The sequence below is a fragment of the Megalobrama amblycephala genome, linkage group LG2, assembly GCF_018812025.1.
Source record: "Megalobrama amblycephala isolate DHTTF-2021 linkage group LG2, ASM1881202v1, whole genome shotgun sequence".
Classification (NCBI taxonomy): domain Eukaryota; kingdom Metazoa; phylum Chordata; class Actinopteri; order Cypriniformes; family Xenocyprididae; genus Megalobrama; species Megalobrama amblycephala.
The window spans coordinates 25599594-25614935 of NC_063045.1; the positions used below are offsets into that span (position 1 = coordinate 25599594).

At 35.8% G+C, this 15342-nt stretch overlaps 1 protein-coding gene across 2 annotated transcripts in view; it reads right to left on the minus strand.

Annotated features, from left to right (window-relative positions):
- The window catches only part of zranb3 (zinc finger, RAN-binding domain containing 3), a 77645-nt gene that overhangs the window by 23223 nt on the left and 39080 nt on the right, over positions 1–15342 (minus strand). For both annotated transcript variants that reach the window (XM_048168178.1, XM_048168173.1), the window contains 5 exons: positions 14214–14333; positions 11754–11873; positions 6805–6984; positions 6323–6487; positions 5528–5936 (listed from right to left, as the gene is read on the minus strand). In XM_048168178.1, coding sequence (XP_048024135.1) covers positions 5528–5936; positions 6323–6487; positions 6805–6984; positions 11754–11873; positions 14214–14333 — 994 coding nt within the window. The remainder of the gene's footprint in view (positions 1–5527; positions 5937–6322; positions 6488–6804; positions 6985–11753; positions 11874–14213; positions 14334–15342) is intronic.

The following is a 15342-nucleotide window of genomic DNA, read 5'->3' on the forward strand; positions in this document are numbered from 1 at the left end:
CGTATGGATCTTCTAAAATGTCAGCTGAATTTGTGAGAAGCTGAATAAAAGCTTCACTGCTGTGCTGTCTCTTAACGAGCGGGCTTGCAGAAAGAAAGCCAGACACTAGCAGAAAACAACTCCCGCTGTGTATCTGAACCCTTATCACTGTCTGGAGTGCTCTAAGGTTCCACCTTTGTGGCCGCGGATCTGTAACAGTCCAGGACGGAAGGATAAAAAGTCCTGTATTCATAAACTCGCTGCATTCATTCGGAAAAACGAAAAGCAGAAAGGTTGTTCAAAGGTGCAAACGATCAAACTGAGGACTGCTGTGAATAATATGCAGATCATGCTCCGTTTTCGAAACATGAAAGTGGATGATATTTGGATGAGTTGTGTATATTGGGGCAATTTACTTTGACGCCAGATTTATGACCATATATCTGCAAAAGTCAAGGCCAAACAGGTAAAAAGTGCTGTATTCGTAAACGACCACCTTCGTGGTTTCGTTTTTTTCTTTATCAAATGGAAGGAAAAAAAGGTTTACTAAAGGTCTAAATGAATAAACCGATGGGACTGGATGGGATTTTTATGAGGACAGCAGTACATGAAAGAATATTTTTCTGCAAATCTACAACATTTGTGATCATATAACCACACTGTAAAACCCAACAAGTTCAGAATACTCAAAACATTTGAGGAAACTTATTACCTCAAAACATTTAAGTAAACTAACTCATTTTTTTTTTAAGTTGGTAGAACTTAAAATTTTTGTGACAAGTGGGGCAGGGCTGAGAGCCATGGAAGCGGATCAAGGCCAGTGTGGTGCACAGGTGTCTTTCACTAACAATTCTGGGAATTAGAAATCTGCTGCAGCTCAACTCAATCATATTAAGTTCAGCTTACTACAATGAAATTTTGAGTTCATGTAACTTTTTCCTATTAAGTACAATGAACTTTCATTATTATTTGAGTGAAACAAACTCATTTAATTTAATTAATTTCACTGTTCGGTTTTACAGTGCAGGCAAACGGTCAAAAAAGAAAAAGAAAAAAAAAAACCTTTTGCAAACTTGTGACTCAGGTCTATAAAAGTACAGGGCAAACAGCTAAATGCCACTTCACTATAGTCTAAAAATACAAAGAAAGAAAGAAAGAAAGAAAGAAAGAAAGAAAGAAAGACAGAAAGACAGAAAGAAAAAAAGAAAGAAAGAAAGAAAGAAAGAAAGAAAGAAAGAAAGAAAGAAAGAAAGAAAGAAAGAAAGAAAGAAAGAAAGAAAGAAATGTTTATCAAATATCCAAAGGCCAAGCTGATGTATGATGAGAGGTTTCAGAGGACTCCTGTGAATGATATGCAGAACATACTGAAATTTTTGAAAGCGTAAACACTTATATGCGCTATTTGCCAATGACAGCATTTAGATCAATATTCCTGGTGTCTGATTTTGCGAGTTTGAATGTTGTCTGGCTTCTCTCAGAAAACAAATTTTGAGTGAAGTCTTGACATACCGTCGCTGTTGTTTTCAAATCACAGCCTTTCACTTGTGCTTTGATGGGTGTGTGTTGAGTTGACAGAGACACAGCGCACCGCATGTTTGTTTTACGCTTCAAATTAAGCAGATAGTCACAGAGAATCAGATATTTGCTGCAAATGATTGATCTATGATGATGTGGTGTCAGAGTTGGGTCTGTTTCTGTGTGTGCAAGCAATTGCTGTGAGAGTGAGAAAGTGAGTGTTTAATTATTCATACGAGTCAATGTTTTTATTATTTTTAATATGGTTGTCAACGTTAATGCATGTGATTAATTCAAAATCCTTAAGGCATTAAAACAATTTAAAGCAAATAAATTCCTTAAGCATGTGAAATTGTGTCATTAATGTAATTTACGTCACGCAGTTAGATGATCTTAGAAGTCGAGAGCATCTACAATGGTGCAATACCTGTAACCCTGGTAGGTGGAAATTTCTATTCAAACCCTTTAACCCGATTTCACTTCTCTCTTTGTGATCAGGTTATTTTAAGCCGCTAAACTCTTTCAGTCCAACGATCCTTATATAATTTGGTTATTTGGTGTCCTATTTTTGTAAAGACATCTAAATTTACCTTTACCTAAAAGCTTGCAGAAACTACAGTTTTGTGAGTTTCCTTCAATCTGATCATTTACTTTGCTGGATACAGCAAATGAGAACAAAATAAATGTGTTAAACAAGATAAATGATATATGCTTAATTTCATGATAAGTATGTGATTAATCGCACAAAAAGGGTGCAATCAATCACGGCTAAAACATTTTTTATCTATTGACAGTCCTACTTTTTAAGCAAATATAATTCATATTTATAGGCTTTACAGTTGTTAATTTTGCCGCAGTCACTGATCTGCATAGTAACACCCTAGCAACCGCATAGTAACGTCCTAGCAACCACATAGCAACATGTTAAAGCTATTTAGAACACCTTAGCAACTGATTAGCAATGCCTTGACATTATGGTGTTGAGTTTTGCATGGCACCAACCACATTTTTGTTAAAAACATCTAGCATAATATAATATAATATAATATAATATAATATATAATATAATATAATATAATATAATATAATATAATATAATATAATATAATATAATATAATATAATATAATATAATAATATAATATAAATGATACATTTCTGCAAACTTGTGATCTGCAGATCTATAAAAGTACAGGGCAAACAGTTAAATGCCACTTCACTATAGTCTAAAAATACAAAATAAGGATGATAATAATAATAATAATAATAATAATACTAACTAACAATAATAATAAAACGGGTACATATTTTGTAAAAAAAAAAAAAAAATCTAGTAAAAAGATTGGGAAAAAAAATTGAAAGATTATAACATATTTAAAATATATACATTTTAGAAATTAGTTTTTATTTATTTATATATATTTTTAAAATGTATCCAGTTATAGAAAAATCATATTAATGAAAAAAGAGAAAGATTATAATAGATAAAATATAAATACTAATAAATAATATATATGTATATTTTTAAAATATATACGTTTTTAAATGTATGTTTTTTGTACATTTATATATTTTTTTATAATATGCACATTTTAAAATGATTATTATAATTAATGTTCAAGTCCCCTTTCACTTTCATTAAATGATAAAAGAGCAGCGAGAATGTTGCTAAACATCTCTTTTTGGTGTTCCATGAAAGAAAAAGTCATGAAGGTTAGGATTGACATGAGGGTGAATAAATCATCACAATTTTCTCTTTTAGTTGAACTATTCCTTTAAAGAACAAATAAAACATATAATAAACAGTGTGTTTTAACTGTATGTGTGTGCAGATTGTGGTTTTCAAACACACACAGATGTAATAAGACAGCAGCAGCTGGCCTGGTATGTGCTTATATCTCTGTGTTTGATTTTGCATCACCAGACTGTTGTCAGAGGACAGGCTGATGATCTGATCGATGGCATTGGAGTTGATGGCGAAAACAAAGCTTACGAAGATTTCACAAACTTTTCCAGCGGTGACACTGAATGAAAGCGGCATTCTTGATTTGACAGGTGCCAAAATCCATTCTGCCTCACCGTGGCCGTGATAATGAATCATTTTCAATCTGATCTATTCCTGTCGTTCACCGTGCACACCTCCTCTTTTGTCGTCAAAACATTTCTGCCTGTTGTTCTTTCGCATTTGAATTCTCTCATAACTTCTGCAACAGAGGAGAAGAAGGTTTCGACGCCGCTTTACTAAGGATCAGGGCCTTGGATCAGCCGTGCCTTTATAAAGCCGATCAAATACAAAGGGGTCCAAAAGTCTGAGACCAAACTGAAAATCTGGGGTTCAAAATCTAATTTAAACCTGGAAATAAACAATGTTTTAGGATTTGAGTGCTGCTGTCACTAACACAAAAGAAGAATACAAATTCTAAGACATTCTTAAACTCTTTAAAATAGTTGAACTTCTCATTAAAACTATTATGCTGACAAACTGAAGCTTAAGAATAAAACAAAAAATAAAATATAATGAAAATATATTATGCATAAAATATACATAATTCAAATTATTTAAATTATGTTTAGTTTATACAGTATGTATGTGTATACACACACACACACACACACACATATTTAATTTGTGCTGTAAAATCGATTTGCATCTAACATAAAAACATAAAAGTTTATAAATATTTATGTATATATAAATATACACACAAATATATACTGCATAAAAACTTTGTTAGATATGATTATTCGACAAATTAATTTTTTCTTTTTAAATAAAAAAGGCAAATAGAAACATTTTCACTGTCTCTGACTTTTAGACCTCATTATAAACAAAGAAAATGTGAGTAGTCTCAAAACTCACCGACATAATAGAGTGCCCCAGGGATGACGCGTTTTTGTAGGCCAACCCGGAAGTTAGTGGCGCACGGGTTCCCTCGGTTGAAAGCCTATGCATTTTTCCCATAGACTTTTGGAAAATCGCAGAAAATAAGCTCTGTGTTTAACAAAGGGTTATGACACTTACACGTTTTGTCTATCAAGATAATCTTTACAAGTTAAAACAACATAAATAAAGTCGTCAGATATAAAAAGCTAACAGTAGACTATAAACGGACTACAGCACACCATGGTCGCGGATCAACGTCGTCACCACCAAGCTTCCTCAAACTGTATTTAAAAAAACAACTTTATTTATAAACATGCTCGCTGATTATGATCTGTGCTGTTATGAATACTTTTCCACTTTTTTATGAGAAATGCTGTCCAAATGTCCCGTTTTTAATGATGACGTCTAAAGTCCCCGCCAAAGGAAGTAGTCCCTTTTAGCAATTTGTTAGCAACCGCCGATTTTAAGACACAGTAAAAGTTTAAAAAAAATCACAAGTGGGTTATAACTGGCGTGTTTTATGTCATAGATCAAAACGTGAAAGTATTTAGAGGCTTTGTTAACCACAGACCTTATTTCAGGCGATTTAGCAAAAACCCATTCAAAAAACCCATAGACTTTACGGCGTTGGAACCGGAAGTCCTAAAATGCTAACTCGCTTCCGGGTTTTGCCTACAAAAATGCGTCATCCCTGAGGCACTCTATTCTAGAACGTTGCTAAGCAGTTGTCAAGGTATTCAGAATAGTTTTAGTATATTGTGGTTTCTAGGATACTATGGGTGGTTGCCAGGGATGTTGCTATGCACTTGCTAAATTGTTCTGAGAGGCTTTGAGCATGTTGCTATTTGGTCTCTAAGGAGTTCGAGGAGGTTGTCAGGTCGTTGCTATGAGGTTGCTAGGGGTGATAGCTTATTGACCCAATTAAAAAGAAGTCACTGCAAGTTAAACAATGGCTCTAATCTCTCCTTGTGATTTACACCAGGTGTAAATCCAACAAGCTGAACGTCAACAAGCGATTATCCACGTCTGTATCATGAACGGTGGGGAACGGATTAAGCACATAAGTTTGTCTAAATACAGGATGCTGCTTTGACATGTAAAATAAAATGAATGTAAACACATATGGACATGGTTTGTTTGTAGATATCACCTTTCTGCACATTTCGTGGACTTTCACACATCTCACAGCGTAGCAGCAGTCCGCTGTTGGAGAACGTACACGCTGAACAGTTCCACTTCTGATTGTGGCGCGGAGCCTGCAGTCCCGCCGAGAGCCTGCGGGGGGCAGACAAGGGCGACAGGGAGCTCTTCTTACCCCCACGTCGCAACAAGGGGCTAACCTGCCTAATGCGCTTCACCTGCGGGGAAAAATCCTCCGCCTGGTCGGCCTTCAAATCAGAACTCTGGATCTCCGGTGTCTGAACAGGCTCCGCCTCCTTTGGTAATTGGGGGAGAGGAGATCCGTCGGAGGGTAAATCCCCAGATCGTTTCCTCTTCTTTTCTTTGTTCACAGAGGGGGAAAAGAATGATCGGATGTCGTGCTGCTTGTCCCTTTCAAACTGTGGTAGATAGGGAGAAAAGTACAAAAAGAATGCTTTTTGTGACACACAAAGTGAAACTTCATCTCATGACAGCAAAGTGATGAAACCACAGACACTTCTGAAAGAAAAGCACTTTGTGAGGTTCAGGATTGGAAGATCGGAAGCCTAGTCATGTTTAGGGGTGTCAAACGTACCAGTTCTGTCACTAACAATGTCGATTCAATCAAAAAAGATAGCGATAATGGAAACAATGAATTTTGCAGCACATTGTTTTAGTGTAATTTGTGAATTTTCATGTATATTTTTGAATTTTTGCATATAGCATATTCATTTTTGCTGTGCGAACGTGACCGAGTTTTAGTCACGTTTTACGTTTAATTTGTGGCAATGAAAATTTTACGTACGTGAGAGAAGAAAATTCCGTCTTTGTCATCCTCAGAGTCACCCTTCACGGTCTCGCTTGGCGTCCATGCCTGAGCAAAGTTCAGAAAGTCCCATTTCTCTTGGTCTCCCACCTCAGCCTTCAAATACTCTTTCTTTCCATTCAGAGCACTGCCCGTAACTGTTTCCTGTCCAATATCATTTGTAAGAATGTCAACAAATGAAAGCAAATTTTCCAAACAAGCCCTTATTTTACACACCAAAGCTTACAGTAGTTATTGTGTTGCCTCTTTATTTAGTCCCAAGACGTTATATATCAATTATTTTAAGAGTACTGTCGTTTGGAAAGTCTGGAAACTAAGTTCTTACCAATTCAAATGTATAAATTTAAGGTAATCTATAAAAATGTTCACAAAAAGACTGTGAAACTTTTTGAGTGTGTCTATGAATACTGAAGGAAACATTTTTCCTTATCTGAAGCTAAGAGACAGCCAATCTACTGTACCTTTCTGTTGAGCATGGCCCACATGACGGTGTCAAAGGTTCCTTTGGCAATTAGGTAGTGGATGTGTACGGTCGTGGTCTGCCCTATGCGATGTGCTCTGTCCTCTGCTTGTTTGATGTGTCCTGGGTTCCAGTAGAGTTCGGCAAAGACCACGTGAGACGCTGCTGTAAATGTCAAACCCTGAGAGCAAATGGACACATCATACAGTTTTACAGCAATATTTGCATGTCATCCAAAAATGTGAAGCTATTTAGGTTGACATGCTTGAGAGTGTTACGAGGTTGCGTGAAGAATAAAGAAGAACAGTGCATTGGTTACGAGATTGTGTGAAAAATTACAGTTTTAAATTAAGTTTTTAAGGTTGAGGTTTTACGAAGTTGTGTGAACATCAGTGTGAAGTATAAACGAACAGTTCACTGTTTACAAAGTTATGGTGTATTGAGGCTGTGTGAAGTACAAAGTACAGTGTTTACGATAAAAAACATATCAACCCAAGGCACTCAAGAATTAAAAAAAAAAAAAAAAATATACAGCCTTTATTCAATCATGGCTTAGTCATTTAAGAACAGGTAACAAGTAACCGCACACTGACGCGTTGCAGCCAATGAGCCTTCATCAGGCTTATTGGCCGCAACGAGTTTGGTGCTTTGAACCCTGGCTAACATCGTGTCCCGCAGATGGCGCAGCGAACTCGTGTGGCGCTGTCGGAAGCAACTCATGCATGAAGTAAATTTAAGAAAATGTAGTTTATTTAGTACTTTTTGTAGTTTATTTAGTAATTGTTTGAGGTCTTTTCACAATTTCAATTCACATGGGTCACACTTCTCAGGTAAAAAAATATGGAAATCAATCACTGCAGCATATATTCACCTCTGAGACATCGGTTTACAACTGTAATCTTAGTTTGTTTTTGCACGATCATCAAACAACAAAGTACAATCTGAATTAAATGATCGATTGCTCCTTTATCTGTTGCTGGTTTGAGTGGCACACGAACATTTGTTTAGTAAAGTTCAAACAGTTTTGCGTAATGAAAATGTACGCCTTGAATTCATTCAGTCATCTTCGACAATCACTAAACGATCTCTAAACTTTTGCCATGAAATCAGTCTGCTTGTATGATAAATTTATATATATATATATATATATATATATATATATATATATATATATATATATATATATATATATATATATATATAATTGCCCCGTATATCATCACCTTAAGCCTTTTCTAGATGAATAATGGGCAGCCCTACTTCTTTATAATCAATGCAAATTTGTAATAGTATCCTTAAGAGCATAAACATTGTAATGTTCCTGTTGGCACATCACACAGCCTCGGACAAATTGTAATGTAGGGCTGTCAAACAATTAATCGCGATTAATCGCATACAAAATAAAAGTTTGAGTTTGCCTAATATATGTGGGTGTACTGTGTGTAATTATTATGTATATATAAATACAAACACATCCATGTATATATTTGAGAAATATTTATAAGTATATGTATTTATTTATATTTTTATATAATTTATATTATATATAAATATTTTTTTTTGTACATAAATAACATATTTCTCTTTAATATATACATTAATTTGTGTGTATTTATATATACATATTATTTACACACATTACTCACGCATATATTATGCAAACTCAAACTTTTATTTTGTATGCGATTAATCGCGATTAATTGTTTGACAGCCCTACATTACAATTTGTCCGAGGCTGTGTGATGTGCCAACAGGAACATTACAATGTTTATGCTCTTAAGGATACTATTACAAATTTGCATTGATTATAAAGAAGTAGGGCTGCCCCCTAATAGTCGACTAACCATTATTCATCTAGAAAAGGCTTAAGGCGATGATATACGGGGCAATTATACATACGGTATACAGGCATTGTTGCCTAACGATGTTGCTTGGGCACTTTTCCATTGAGAATGGGCAACACATTTCTATCTGGATACTTTAGATCGAAATTAATTGCCCATTCTCAATGGGAAAGTGCCCAAGCAACATTGCTCGGCAACATCGCTAGACAACATTACTCAAAATGTTGCCCTGTGTATCATCACCATTAGTCATCAAAAATTGGTATTAGTCGTTTAGTCGCAGAAAAAAAAAAAACTCCACAGGAAGTGGAGAAATCACGCAGTCTGTGACGAACAGATTGTTAACGGCAGGAAATCCAAACAATCGCCTATCATTCATCATTCATCGACCTCAAGTATGGCTTATCACTTGAAATATGTGAGTAGTACCAACTTTACAATTCCGCTCGCTCTAACGTTAACCTAGATAAATGTGCTTGACGCATATCCAACTGTTTGTGTGGAGAGTGCGCTTACTGCATGACTTGGAGGAGCAAGTGCGATGATCTGCGATCACTTGCATTTAACTTAAAATACTCTGTCATTTTGGTCATACAGATAAGAATAATTTCGCATTTATTTCTGTAAACTCACAATAACAACAAAACGTTGTGCTTTTGTAAAATAATGAAAACAAACAGGATGCATTTTCTGCCGTCTTGGTCTCAAGTGAACTTGAGCGCGCCACAAAAATGAACCAAAACTCAGCATATACTTGCCTCACAGACATGAGAAATATATCTATGGAAAACTATTGAAATGAAATGTATTGAAATGTCTACTTTTAATTGAACCGATTCAAATCTAAAATAGATATCCTCAGATTATGTAATCCCTATGAAACCTATATCGTCCACTACTGCAGAGATCATGAGTCAGCATCGTTGACTTCATCTCTGCAGCTGAAAACACACAAAACACCAGTTTATCAATAAATTATTAAAATATTCAGACAGTCTCCTTCTGTTTTTTCATGCCACATTCATAATCATTACGTTTGCCGGTGTGCTGCTGCAGGCTTTAAGTGTGTTTGAGCATTGATTAGGCTATGTATTATACAGTATATAGGTGATTAAGGGCTCATTATTATGATTTACATGGTTTATTTATATAAACGTGTGATTAGTCGACTAATTGCTTAAATAAACGACTACTAGTCGACTAGAAAAATCTTTGGGGGGCAGCCCTATAAAGAAGAACAGTACAATCTATACAATGTTGAATGTTACAAGACTGTGTGACGTATAATGGGGGCATAACAATTTTTTGAATGTTGAGGTGTTACAAGGTTGTGTGAAGTGTAAAGAATAACAATACAATGTTTACAAGTTTGAGTGTTACATGGTTGTGATGTACTGTATAGAGGAATGTTAAAATGATTACATGGTTGATTGTTATGAGGTTGTGATGTACTACTATTAAAGACCCCCTGTGGTGAAAATCAAGTTTTTAATGTTGTTTATATGTCTATGTAGTGTTTTTAATATGCTTTAAGACAAACCATGTGCAAATTCATAAGTCAGCACCATTGCTGAGTATTTTATGTTTGAAACTGCAGTAAACCAAAGACAGTCTAAAACCCGCGGTGTGAAATCATGGGTGTTTGTGACGTCACAGACTACCTTGTAACCAATCACAACAACGTGCCGGCAGGCTTTAGCATATCATTAACTATGACCGCTCTGAAGCAGAAGAGAGAAGCCAGGTTACCCTGGTAAATTTTCTGTTGATCTGAACTATTGTGTAGATTTAGCAATATAGCGAGTCTATTACGATGTTATGATGAACTATATGCCTTTCTTCACTGACGTTCTGAGTTGTTCAAAGCATTTGTAAGGATACTGATTGTTAGAAGGCAGCTGTCTGACTCTGAGATAAAGAACAGGAACGGTGTGTGTAACATTAGCAACACATTAAAGCTGTTTTATAACATAATCAAGCAAAAGGCTATCTATATTAATTCATATTAATTAATGACAGAACCGACGCAAGGGCACATAGAGGCTCGCGCCAAAGTAAAGTGACAGCTGACTTGAAGTAAAGCCAATAAAGTTCATGTTTTTGTCCTTCGAATTTTAATACTATAAAACATAACTAAAACAACATTGCTCTGGGCATGTGGGTGTGAGCGTGATTCATGTGCATATGTCAGTCGGTGTGTCCTCGCACGTCAAGTTCTGAGAGAGTTATTCATTCCATTATAAATTCTGATTTTGGCCGCCTCTGGAATGGATCAAACCATAGATGTTAGCCTACCTGATAAGTTCAAGTAAATACGCTGGAAATCCGCGCTCATTCAAGGATGTGCATTGATTTCATGTACGGAGAAGGCACGGGAGCCTGCAGGATTTCATCTGAAAGTTTTTTTAAATCTGAACTCCAAAAAGAAACGAAATTGTCAAACATCCATTTAAACGCATGTTCACAGAGGAAAACAGCTGCTTGTTCTCTCGATACTGTCTGTTTTACTGAGAAATCGCTTCAGGTGATTCAGTGAGAGAGCAGTCCAAAGAAATGCAAGTAGATTCAGACCGTTTTGCAAAGTTGTTTTACCAATTCATAATTTAAAACACAATTTAAGTGTCAGAAATTAAACTGAATATACGAAGCGAAGCAAGCTTTTTTCTTAAATATCCACAGCACAAACAACAAATTGCTTGTCACTAAGCCACTAGGCAGGGCTAATTTGAATATTTATTGATCCATGTATATTAATGTATAATTTTTTTTTTTAAATGTCATTTTGGTGATCAAAGATGAGTTTTAAGGGATAAAATAATTGACTACAGGGGGACTTTACAAGGTTGAGTGTTACAAGGTTGTATGACATACTGTATAGAGGAATGTTACAATGTTTACGAGGTGGAGATGTTACAAGGTTGTGTGAAGCATTTCAAAAAGACTTACAATGATTACGAGATTGAGGTGTTATGAGCTTGCGTGAAGTATAAAGAAGAACAATCCGTTGTTTACAAAACTGGGGTATTGCATGGTTGTGTGAAGAGCAGTACAATGTACATGAAGTTGAGGTGTTACAACATTGTTTATAAGGTTGAGTACTCCGTACCTGTCCAGCTGCCTGTATACTTAGTATGGCCACACGCGTATCTGGATCATTTTGAAAACGATGCACCAGTTGGATCCTCTCTGCAGATGGAACACTGCCATCGATGCGGATATAACTAGCCTATAAAAGAACGTGGAAAAGAGACAGTCCAAAGTAAATTTTGATTTGAAACATTTTTTATTATTATTTTTTTTTTTATGTGTAAAAGAAAAAATTACTAAGAGCACCAACAGCATAAATCAAAATGCCTTCCAACTCAAAGCATTGTAAGGAGTATCAAAACCCTTCATAACTATCGATCAATGCCATATAGACTGAGTTTTGCAGATCTGTGGTTGTTCAGAGAGGATTAGCGCACTCAAGTCAAAACTTGCAGCAAAGTGACATCCAGAGTTGTCAACTTTTTAGTGCGTTTGAAGTACATTTTGGGCATTAGCCTCTTCCTACCATCATCTGACAGCTGTAAAACACAGGTGAAGCAGTGTACAACACCTTTCTCTCTCTCCGCCTGGCAGAACTTCAGAACTTTTCTCACCCGTGTTAATTTTAGCTTCCTGCCTAACGTTTCTTCCCATCTCTCGCTCGGGGTGCAAGGAGCATGACAGGTGTGAGAATGTAGGGAGCGCATACGCTGCCCCGTTTGCATGCGATCACACCTGCTGGTGCGAGGCCCCCTCTTCCTTATGAGATTCATAAGCACCAATTAACGGCAGGATGGATAAAAAAGGAAGAAAATTTTCACAGTGTCTGGGATCAAACGTCTGGCCAGAGAGCAGCAAAACAAGAAAGTGAGAGAGATGGAGGAAAAGATAGGGGGCTGGGGGCCAAAAAGAAGAGGAAATTGACAAAACAAGCTCTCATTAAAACAGTGAGACATCTGTGAAGACACCGTGTCGGCAACCAGCCGTGCTCTTTAGGGTGCAAAGTGTTTTTAGCGTGCCGCTGTGTGAACAGGGACAAAAAGAACGGATCGTGGTAAAAGATGAATCGACAGCTCTGATGAAATGTCTGTTAGGCAACAAAAATGGATTTGTCAAGTGATGCAATGCAAGTTTTGGGCTGATACGAATTAGAAGTGCACCCAAGTCTGAGTCATACCAAAGTTTATGATGGATTTGTCAGACCTGGAGTCAGTGAGTTGAATTTGAGGACTTGTAAATTAACCATTCAGTTCTGGACCAACTGATTCAATCTAAAGATCTAAGCCAAAGAAATACTTTTAAATGGAGCAAAACTATAAAAATTTAAATAAACCATAGTTTATATATTTATGCTGTTTTCAGAATCTTATAAATTGAATAAATTTCCATGACTTTTCCAGGCCTTGAAGTCACTTTTATCCTTGAAAGTACTTTTTTTTTTTTTAAATATAAATTTATATACTTAAAAATATAAAAAAGAGAGATCCTGAATCATTTGATCTAGTTTAAAAAGCAAAAAACAAAAACAAAAAAATCACTCTAAATAATTTATAATTTTATAGATCAGACTAATCAGGTTCTTGAACTCAACTAAATTTTAATGAAGGAAATATTACTGAATCACTTGATCTAATTCACAAAACAAGTTTGAATGATTAATTTCCAACCAGACTTTTCTGGTTCTCGAACTCAACTCACTTTTTAACAATAGAAAAAATATTGAATCATTTGATCCAGTTCACAAAATACGATTCATTTAAAAATCTGACTTAGGTTCTCAAATTCAACTCACTGACTCAAAGATCAAACGCAAGAGAATGTTTCATTCATAAATCAGACATAGTGCAAGAAGCCAAGATGATTTCATAAGACTGGAAATATAATGCACGAGCCGAATGGACGATTTTTATTACACTTTTATGAATTTTTCCAAATCTTTACAATGGCACAATATTCAAAATGTCTATAATTTTGTTCATCAGAATAAAGAAAGTCATTTAGTTTTAAACAACAGGGGTGAGTAAATAAAGACAGAATTGACTTTTGTTTTTTGTTTTCTAATGAATTTTTATTTAAATATAACTTTAAAGTAGTAGTTCAAATACACACACTCAACTGATTGACAGCAAGACTCTGACCCATTCTTTTCCCGTAAGAATGAACCAGTGCCCTACTGAGGGAATGTGTTAAAGCAAAGAATAAACTCTACCCAGGGAATCAACACACTCTCCTTCACCTCCTTTAGTCCTGTCAAGCCCTTTCATTCTGTTTTTTTTTCTTTCACACAAACACTTTCTTCAGCCTTATCTCTCATTCAGCTCACACACACACACACACACACACACACACACACATAAACACACACCTCTCTTTCTCTCTCTGAATGGGTCAGTGTGTGTGTTGGGAAGGCAGTGTGACAGGCTTTGCTGCTACTGATTTAATGAACAGTGTTGAGGTGCTGACATACTTTTGCTTTCACTGGAGTCTCAGCACACTCACACACACACACACACACACACAAACACACACACACCCCTACCTTGGCCTCGATGACAGCCTCGGTACACGCCTGCAGCATGCTGAGATGATGAGCAAAGACCAGAAACTTCAGCTGTTCGGTCTCCAACATCATCTTTATATAGTCCTTCACCGCTCCGGCCTGAGAGAGACGGAAAGAAAGAGAAAAATAAGGATATAAAAACACATTGTGATTCAGCCAGGTAATGCCGTTTAGGAATTCCAACTAATGTGACACAAAATTAATTATAAAATAGATAATTTATGTACAATACCATTTAAATGTTTGGGGTCAGTAAGATTTTTTTTAAGATCCTGCTCAACAAAGCTGCATTTATACGACCAAAACTACAGTAAAAAATAATGTGAAACCAAAATGTAACAGTTTTCTATCATAACATATTTTGAAGGTAATTTATTCCTATGATTTCCCTTTGAATGTTCAGCATCATTATTCCAGTCTTCAGCACCACTTGTTCCTTCAGGAATCATTCTATTATGATAATATGATGCTCAAGAATTTATTTTTATTATCAATTCTGAAAACAATGCCGTTTAATATTTTTGTGAAAACCCTGATACATTTTATCTTTTGATAAATAGAAAGTTAAAGAATTAAAATAGAAATATTTTGTAACATTATAAAATTGTGTGTATATAAAATCCAGCACACCCTAGCAACTGCATAGCAATGCCCTGGCAATCTTCCTAGGAGCTTTTGTAAAAATATAGTCATTAATGTAATTATTTATAAGACACTGGTGTTTTTTTTTTAAAAACATTTTAGTTGCCACACTTCATAACTGCAGTATGCTATGTGTGTTACTGTTATTTTACCACATTTAAAGGGGTGCTGTTTTGCCAGTTTAATCACAGATCTCCTTTTATCCTCCTTTACCTGCTTTTCCCTCTCCAAAAAAAAACATGAAACCCCTCAAAATCCCTAACTTTGAGATGAACTCGATGGCTAATGCCCGTTATGACTAGCGTAGTTGTTAAACGAACAGTGTATCGAGTCATTTGCCGGAAGCCAGTCCTCTTTTCCTGAGTTTCAAAGCTGCGCTCCGGTTTCTCATTACTGAAGAGTTTTGCCTTTTTAATATCGCCTAATTGGCGCCCAAAACTGTCTGTGAAGGAGCGCAAAGGCTTTT